The sequence below is a fragment of the Notothenia rossii genome (genome assembly GCF_949606895.1).
Source record: "Notothenia rossii genome assembly, chromosome: 9".
NCBI classification, from domain to species: domain Eukaryota; kingdom Metazoa; phylum Chordata; class Actinopteri; order Perciformes; family Nototheniidae; genus Notothenia; species Notothenia rossii.
The window spans coordinates 36021712-36031183 of NC_136907.1; the positions used below are offsets into that span (position 1 = coordinate 36021712).

Sequence of the window (9472 nt, forward strand, 5' to 3'; positions counted from 1 at the left end):
ACAGGAAACACAAAATCACTCTTTCTAGGAAAAACTAATTGCTATCATCAGGAGCTTGAACACGGAATTCGAACATGGAGCAGGCTTGAATGTAGTCATGAAGGAAACAAATGGCACTGGACAGGTGGGGACTAAAACAATATATACACAAGGTGAGGGGAACAGGTGGAAACAATCAGGGCGGGGTAAACAATCACGAACGCAGGAGACACATAGGGGCGGGGAGCATGGAGTCCTGAAACCTGAGGGAGAATTACTTTTCAAAATAAAACAGAAGGCACAGGACAAAGGGACATGACAAAACTAATAAAGAATAAACGTTCACAATAATCTTCCGAGACATGACAGAATAGTAATCCTCCCATAACAACACTTAACAAATATAATTTATTCTTATGTAATTAGACATGAAACTATAAGTGCACTGTAAAAAATAAAAAGTTGAGAAAACTTAAAATATCAAGGCAACATGATGCAAGAGATTTTTGAGTTTTCTCAACTTTTGCCAGCTGTTGTTGACTTAACTAAGGTTTTTAAGTTTTGCCAAGAGTTCTGCCAACTTGGATCTTTTTGTTCACTTTATGAGGATAATACTGTGAGACTAATTAAGAATTTCTTGCTTGAATGCGATGTATTTCTACCTTCACCAAACACAGATTTTTGTGTTGAATTAATAAACATTTTTTCCCATCAATGTCATGTATTTCTACTTTCTTTAAATATAAATATTCTTGTTGTATAAATACACAATTATTCCTCCAATGGCATTTATTCCTTGATTCACCTAACACAAATATTCTTGTTGAATAAATAATACAATTTATTTTGGCTATAATTTTACATTCAAAACTGCTCAATATATGGATAATTAATAATACACACTACAGCTGAATGTTGTCAAGATTTTTTTTATTCAGTTTACCAGTGAACAACAGTAAAACCATCATTAATGCATGTGTAAAAAAACAACATACATACTGTTCTATTAGTCTAATATTAACATTTGGAGTGAATCTTCCTCCATGCTGAGAATTTGAAATTGACACTGAACTGAAATGTAAATGTTTACATGTGAACAGCCATTCTAGCCATTTGGTTACTTTTTTTTTTGCATATACACATCCAAGCTTAAAGATTACTTTGTACTGTAACTGTAATGTATTTAACAGTTGAAACACTATATGCACCCCTTGGCAACTGCCAAATGATTATATATTCCAGAGGTCAAAGAGATTAACTTGTTTGTTGCAGATTATGAAACGTGCATACTGTTCTATAGTCTAGTAACATTTGGGGTGAATCTTCCTCAATGCTGAGTATTTTAAATCAATGCTAGTCTTACTGAACACGTACTGTATATAATGATTACCCTCCACCCCCCCTCATGGTTGGCGGCTTCTGAATTTACACATTAACACTGAATTACTTTGTGCCATTTGTTGACTTTACATGTGAACAGCCATTTTTCTTGTTTTTTGCATATACACATTCAAGCTTTACTTAACAATAATGAATTTAACAGTTGAAACACTAGACACCCTTTGGCAACTGCTGAATTATTATATAATCCAGAGGTGAAGCATATGAACTTTGTTTTGTTTTACATGAGTGTAACAACAATGCACTTAAACTTCAATAACAGTCACAGTACAAGCTTCGCTTTCAGTGACCTTGTGCGCTGTGAGCATCGAGAGCCACCGAGCGAAAAAAAGATGGTCTGAATTGCCTCAAAGGAGTACCTCATCTGTTTTGGAAAATCAATGTTGAGGGCATACAGGAGGCCGAAGAGGTATGCCATGGCAGTAGAGAGGTTTGGAATATTATGAAGCACAATGTCCCCTTCCAACACAACCGCCTGGTCTCGCACAGTGTTGTCGGCTTCATCATGTAGCACAGAGAGGATGGCAACAGATGCACCTTGCACTGGTGCCAAAATGTCGGTGTCCTGAGGAAGGAGAACAGGTACATTATTAAGAGCTTAGAAAAAGTAAGACAGTAGAAAGAGTCATTTTATGAAAAAAAAATATGTGTGAATTCTGAAAAGGTTAATGCTAAAGCTGAAAAGTATAACTTGTAAGCAGAGATGATTGGCTTCATAACGGCTAAAAGAAGTTGAAATGTTAAAAAAAAGGCAGAAGAACATGGGCAGCTATAAACTGAAATCTGACAGCCAATGAAAACTGCTAAAGCCAAGAATAGATTTAGTAGTTTAAGGAGGGTGATTTACATGAAGTAAACAAGTTGGTGTAAAGGAAGTAGTGAAGCTGTGCAAAGAGCCCATTGTAACAATGGTTCTGCTTTTAAAACAAACAAAAATGACAGCCAAAAAAAGCCTTACTCTTAGAGGATCATCTTTCAAATTTTGTCTCTCAGCTTTCAAATTAATGATTTGTTTAAGAAAGATTAAAAAAAATAAAAAAACATTCAGACTAAATACATTTATACTGATGAAATTAATTATTTAGTACCACGCTATACTAATTTGCCATTTAACTTGTGGAGGTATTAACCAGAAAAAATAAATCTCTTTCTTTAATCAATGTAACCCACCAACCTTGTGCTGAAACACCACCCAAAATGACCAACTGTTCCCCTCAGCAGAAAAAAAGGGATCTGAAGTGGAAAAGTCCAACCCTCACCCCAAAATCATCTGGACTGATAAACTGCCCTGGGGAGGTGTACTTACATTTTGGATTAACTACTCCTTAAAAACATCTTGTGAGAATAAGTAATTAGCTGCATGACCTGAATTATTTGTCTTTCCTGCAGTTACTTTTACTTACCAAGCACTTCAGGAAAAACGTGGTTGCATCTTCGCGGAGGTAGATAGGCAGGCCTCTCAGTGCTGCTGTTTTCCGGTGGGACACAATGTCGGATGTCTAAAAGTGGAAAACATAAGTAGTTCAATTAGTATAGTACTGTAATGTTGTCATTCCTAATAAGTATATTCATGCTCTTCTAAAACTGCCAGGCAAAAGAGCAGTTCACTGACCTGATCATCAAGTTGATCAAGGAGGTCCTCCATCTCCTGACCAAAAGCTCTTTTCTTAGACCTGTAGATTTTCAGCAGGCCAGGCCCAAACTTGTCAAGGGATGCATTGAAAGTCCCCAGGAGGTCTTTGCTCGTGATACGATGAAATTCCTTAGATATCTTAACAAGAAAACCAAAAAAATATTATCAATTTTCAAACCATAATGTCAGAATTTCTTACAGGAAGTTCCTGGGTAACTTGTTATGAGTCTGCACCATGTTAAATATCTGACCATTTTTCTGTGACCTGTGAAAAAGTGGATTACATACTAAAATGCACCACAGGAAATAAAGAACCTCATTTTTAACCATGGATTTTGAGGATTAAAAATTAAATAAAAAGGGTGACTATGCCACATCCATAAATTGCAGAAAGTGAATTACTCCTTGGAAGACATAAAAAAAAACCACACATTCTTACCTGATTAAACATTTTACTTTTGTCTTCTTGTTATTATTGCAATTTATTTCTACTGTTTAGACAAGCAAGTAAAAAAGGATGTTACCATGACAGTTTCAACTGAGACGTCGTCGTCTTCATCAGAGGTGTCATCCAACGTTCTGCTGATGTGTCATTCATCAGCTGGCCTCTGGTCTCTGAAGGAGGGAATCCCAGGTATGTCATACCTGGGATTCCTTCCTCCAGAGACCACCCAGGATGGAAGGTGCGTGGCCAACTCGGCAGACCAGCTGGTAAATGACACGTCAGCAGCACGTTGGATGACGCTTCTGAGGAAGAATGAAGTCTCAGTAGAAAATGTCAACATAACATCTTCTTTTACTCGCTTGTCTGAACAGTAGAAATAAAAAAGAATAGATCCTTACCTCTTCACAAGAAAACAGAGCAGGCCACCTTTCCTGGATCTCAGATACCATCGGCTGACACTCTACCACCTCCCTTCGCCTGAGGGAAAACGTCAGCTCCATCTTCTGTTCTATCAATGTTGTGTTCCTGTTCTTCTTCTTCATTTCATCGACCAGAGATACTCTTTCCTCTTCAAGGGTAGAATCATCATGGTGTTGTGGGTAATCTGGCACATGATTGACCTCTCCACGTTTGGGCTTTTTCAGGGTAAATGGACTGTCATCTTCCCCTCCACCTTTTCTTTTCTTGTTTACATTTACCTCATTGCATCCTGCCTGGCGAAGCTTTGACCTGTAGTTTCCAAGTTTGTACTTGATACTTGTTCTCCATCCCTCGTAGCCTGTGACGCCAAATGGCTCTTTCAGACATGGATACTTCTGAATGAGCGCAGCGGCAACTGACTCAAGCTCATCTTTCTCAGGGTAGCTTTTGATTTCAAAAATTGCTTGTGCAATTTTATCCAATATCTCCATCTTCATGTCTCTTGTCACTTCAACGCCCTTCTTTGTCTTTTCATGTGTGTCATTGGCCTTAGACAATTTCAGCTCCACATCATATGCAAACTTGGGGATTGAGAATGGAGATGGCCACTCTGCGACTTGCCTTAATGTGGTCTGGATAGAATCGGTCCAACTAGGCCTGAAATCCTCAGAGTGAACACTGATTGTGTCCTGAGAGGAGACTGAACTAGTGGATTGGTTAAGTGGAGACAAATCACAGTTCCACATGACATGCAAGACTGCACGCACAGCTGGTAATTCTGACATCTCTGTTAAGTTGCAGAGTGCATTTCCAAACTCCGGATCCTCAAACTGTAGTGAGAAATCTTCTTGAAGATTGAGTCTCTCTTTAAGCATATTAATCAGGCCCTCCACAGATGTTGGGACTTCTGGAAGCTGGATTCGCCGGGCATCTCTGGAGGAAAGAACGACCCGAAGTAACATAGTCTGAAAAGAGGGGAGAGAGAAAAGTGGGAGAAAATGATTAGTCAAACCTAATTAGAAGACAGATTACACCAATGTTGTAGAAAGCTGAAAATTTGAATTTACACAAATTGGGCCCTTCTGGTCCCAAACAGCAAATACAGTTTTTTTTTATGTTGAGATAATCCCAGTGTCCTCATATGAGGACATCATTTTTTGCAAAAACTACTTCCTGTACAAAGACAAACTTTAGGTATTGTACTTATTAGGTCCTACTTATCCCAGATAGCAAGGAGAAATAAAAAAAATGCACACCAGAAAAAACGCTCGGTCTCAGGAGGTTAATGGAGAAGGAATGTCCTCGGAGTCACCATAAGCTTCCCACCAACTGTGTACGCTGCTAGAGGATGGTAATCCGTCAGCACATCTGGATCCAGGACAAGAAGGTCTGCACAGGTGTTTTCAACAAGTTCATAGGACCTGTAATGTTCCATGTACCAAGAAGAAAGTTTTTTACAAATGAATGCCACCTCCTCTGCATTGACAAGAATGTTTGCAATCTTATGGAACTCAGGGAGGCCACTGCACTGCCCAGAAGACAAAATCATGCCTGCCGCATACTGTGTCCCATCCAGGTGAACCGTTTTAGACAGGGACACACTGTCTAGATGTGGGTACTTCTTCTGTATTTCATACTTGAGAGATGGATCCAATTCTGAAACCCTGACCACCTTCACATTTTCAACATACAGTTTTGGCTTGAAAAGGATCCCACTGTCCAGGTGGTAGGCTATCATTTGCTGATGTTTCGTGGACAGAGTGAGCAGCACATTTTTCCAGTTGCGAGTGTCATGGACAACCTTTTTAAAGTAGCTATGCTTAGCCTCATATCGCATTGTCCATAATTCAATCAAAGGCCCATAGCAGCGAATAAGTTGCGGGTAGTGGTCGATAAAATGATGTTTCGGCCTCAGTCTGAACTCTGGAAAGGTACTGGTGAGCAACTTGCGATGATCGAGTAGTTTATAAGATAAATAACACAGTGCTTCTTCAGAAAGCCTACTTGACACAACAATGTCAAGAATTTCCTTGAGGTCCATTAAAATCACCCAAGCTGGCTCCTGTTCTGGTATCTTGCGTCCAATCACAAAAGGAAGTAAACGAAGCAGTGTCCAGTTTTCATGCCCGTTTCCCCCCACTGTCCCCTTTTCAAAGCTTGCTTTTGGAATTTTGTGGGGCTTGTTTACTTTGTCTTCATACTTGTAGGGAAATGATGTTATGCAGTCATTTAACTCATCAAATGTAATAAAGCGTTTTGAAATCAGATTTTTCAAACATAAGGATAATTCCACAGGGATGACCCCTTCCAAAAGATCATGCAACAGATCTGGAGGAAATCCAGTTATTGGGTGAAAAAACAAGAGATGTTTGCCCAGTACACATTCACTTTTGACCCCCTTAACACTTTTGAGGTTGCCCCCCTGCTTAAGCTCTTCCAGAAACAAGTTATGCTGATCAACACTTCTCAATTGAAAATCATTAACCTCAGTGGTTGCAATTTGGCCCCGACTAATCAAACAAAACCGACAGAAATGTTCAACATTAAAACTTTCAGAAAAGCCAGCAAGACGATGCGCACCGAGGTTGTCAGCACATACACAATACACAGTGCTTTTAACAAACTGGCCCACAACTTCAACAAAAATTCCCTCTTGTTCTAGGCACTTTATATCTTTAAGCAATGGCTCAAGAAACTTTTCATAACCATATTTTTTTATGTCTACACTTTTACCCAAGACAGCCAACTGAATTGAAGTGAGACTCGATCTGAACCTGGCTGGTAAATTTAGAACCACCCAATATACTGCCGTAATCTTATGAACTTTTCTAGAGGTCCCCAATGGATTACACACTTCAAATTCATCAATGTATAATCCCAAACTGATACAAGTGTTTTGTTCTCCCAGTAGCTTATTCTCCTTGTAATACTTGCCGTCTTGAAAAGACTTAAAGTGCCCAGATAAAGCTTCTTGATTAAATACAATTTTGTCAAAAAAATCTGTACACCCAAGTAAAGTCTCAAGTACCTTAGTGACAGATATATATACAAAAGAGTTTTTATGGGCTGCGTTGTACAGATATTCTGTGGGTTCGATAACAGGAAAGTGCCCTTTGAAGTATATATTCCTTCTGTGATCTGTAGATAGGGAACCTTTCTCTGATATTGTTAAAAGGAGTGGATTAGTTTGAGCTATAGCACTTGAAATTTCTTGCAAAACACAATCATTTACTTCAATTTTATGTTTAGAAAGGATATCTTTGACACTGTTGAAAGTTTGAGTGTTAGAGAAAGACAGCAGGTTATGCAAATGTTCTACAATCTTTTGTGTTGCACTTCGAGAAACGTGCAACACAGTTTGCATAGACAAAAAGAGAGAGGCTAATTTGTGCTCAAGTGTCTCACTATCTACATCCTCCACAGTATCTACAACCTCATTTAGTCCCACAACATCATGAGCTGATGTCCCTGCTTCACTATCAGCTTGTTCACCATCAATTATCTCATCTTCAGTAACAGTTCTTTGTATTGTTCGGAAATCCTTAAGTGTCCAGTTTTTATGGTTTCGACTTTTGTGAGAACTGAAGGTTGGGCGAGTGTTTGTTTTAAAGGTACACCTTAGAAAGGGACATTGTACAGTTTCTCTGTTCTTTAAATGATGTCCGAGATGGTTCCAAAACGTTTTTTCACTGCAAATCTCTTTAAAATCACACAACTCGCAGTGAAATGTTACACACTCCTGGATTTTCACTGACGCGTGTGATCTCGAGAGGTGTGATCTCAATGATCCAAGTGTTTTAAATACACAAACACAGTTGGTGTGTGTGCAAGGCCAGTGTGCACCTTGACCGTGGCGAAGGCGAAGATGTTTCAAGAGGGTCACTTGACTGGAGCTGGAGAATTTACAAAGCCGGCACTGCATGGAATCCACCACTGAAACACAAGAGACACAAATAGCATGAATAGCATTTTCACAACAGCCTCTACACGTAATTTAAGATAGAATACTGATATGAAAAACTTAAAAGTTAGTCTGATAATAATTATTGTAATAACACCAAGCTGTACTGGTCTGAAAGCCAACTGCAACAGCCGTTATATAAAAAAATAAATAAAACAACCATACATAACACAGAAGGAATCCCTTGTTGCAGGAGCTAAATAGCCTACATCAACAAGCCAAAAATAGAGACAAGAAAAAAGTCTATTGGGAATTGTCTTTCATTCATGAATATAATCTGTAAATTAATTTTAAAATGTAAATTTGATTTTAAATTATAACTAGGCCTATGACAAGCAACAAAAATGCAAACATGAATTCAAACATTTGTTTTTAAAAACACCAACCATAACCATGTTATAACTTCATAAAATAAAACAACATTTAAAATAATGCATTCTGATCGGTACATTGTAAAACATTATTGATGTAAATGTGGTGATTTCTGTACAGCGCTGCTCCTCTCCTCCTTCACACAGCTTTAACTTACTCTTGATTCAAACTAATGCAGCTGCCCAATTGTTAGATTACACCAGTGAGACCAACAGCCTATCTCCTAAAAAAGAATCGAGCAACCCGGCGACAAACCTCTAAAAACCTGCGGATGAGTTAATTAACGACCGTTACCACCCCGGCAGAACTACGTAGTTCGGCCGGCCAACGGAGCTCTCCAGGCGGCTTGCTGCCTCTGCGAGGTCCCCCACCTCGGGGGGGCCTTGCCACAACGTGGAGGTTCTCAACTTCGGAGCAAACTTCTAAACAGCCGTCATTTAGACAAACTAACCGCACAATGGGGATCTAAACCCTTACTTTCTCGCATGAAAAATTATTAAAACTTTAAAAAGTGACGAAATAACAGCGCTACAGCAGAAAATAAAACAACAAGTAATGGCGGCGCCGCGGAGAGGTCGCGATAAACGAAGACCATCGTTTGCCGCCTTGTTTAACTTACCCAGTGTTGCACCGGATAAAAAATGCACAACGTTGGCTTTTCATAATGAATATAGTTCCCGAATTACTTACACCACTGAAATGACAGCCCACATGCCTGCATAGCTACATAGCTGCATAGCTGCATAGCTACCCCATGTGAAAGCGTCTGCATGACGACGAGGCGCATGCGAAAAAGTTACCAACAACAACAGACAATGACCCTACAGTAAAAACAAAGTCAACCATGCACTAATTCAGCGTGATGGAAGTAAAAACACGCTTATCTTACCTGCTGGAGCGAAAGTTTGGCCAGCTCCCACCACGCGGTTTCTGCTCCACAAAATGTCGGACGGGCACACCTTCAGCAAAGCGTGGTTCAAACTGGTCCAGGCTTGTGTGCGCATGCGCAAAAGAGCAAATGACGGAGTTGGCCCAACTCAACTCAAAAATCTGCTTATAGATTTACAATTTCTTGTTGAGCTGACTTAAAAATAGTAGTTAAGTCAACAATGGGAAAAATTTGCTGGGCAGACAAGAGTTTATAGATTACTTATTGCAAAGCTATATTTCTGAGTCAGTTTAATTTCAAAATTGTAATGAGATCAACAATTGCTAGTTATCGTTTTTACAGTGTGTTAATTGTGACTAAATAACTCAAAAT

The 9472-nt window shown here is 39.2% G+C and overlaps 1 protein-coding gene across 3 annotated transcripts; it reads right to left on the bottom strand.

Annotated features, from left to right (window-relative positions):
* Positions 1-1156: 1156 nt before the first annotated feature.
* On the bottom strand, positions 1157-9233 carry LOC307017827 (uncharacterized protein). 3 transcript variants are annotated; one of them, XM_079647658.1, is made up of 7 exons: positions 9101-9233; positions 7722-7811; positions 5135-5299; positions 3857-4843; positions 2993-3151; positions 2784-2879; positions 1157-1945 (listed from the first exon to the last, which is right to left on the bottom strand). In XM_079647658.1, exons 4-7 carry the CDS (start codon positions 4838-4840, stop codon positions 1643-1645), a joined length of 1542 nt encoding a protein of 513 aa, XP_079503784.1. In that variant the 5' UTR covers positions 4841-4843; positions 5135-5299; positions 7722-7811; positions 9101-9233; the 3' UTR covers positions 1157-1642. The 3 variants fall into 3 exon arrangements, with proteins under 3 accessions (XP_079503784.1, XP_079503785.1, XP_079503783.1); XM_079647659.1 differs by lacking the exon at positions 5135-5299; XM_079647657.1 differs by having other exon boundaries at positions 5135-7811.
* Positions 9234-9472: the final 239 nt, after the last annotated feature.

Coding starts and splice junctions, on each gene's coding strand:
- LOC307017827 (XM_079647659.1), bottom strand. CDS start 4,840: ATGTTACTTCGGGTCGTTCTTTCCTCCAGAGATGCCCGGCGAATCCAG. Junction 3,152..3,856: donor CTCTGTTTTCTTGTGAAGAG/GTAAGGATCTAT, acceptor TTTCTTGTTAAG/ATATCTAAGGAATTTCATCG. Junction 2,880..2,992: donor TTGATCAACTTGATGATCAG/GTCAGTGAACTG, acceptor TTCCACTTTTAG/ACATCCGACATTGTGTCCCA.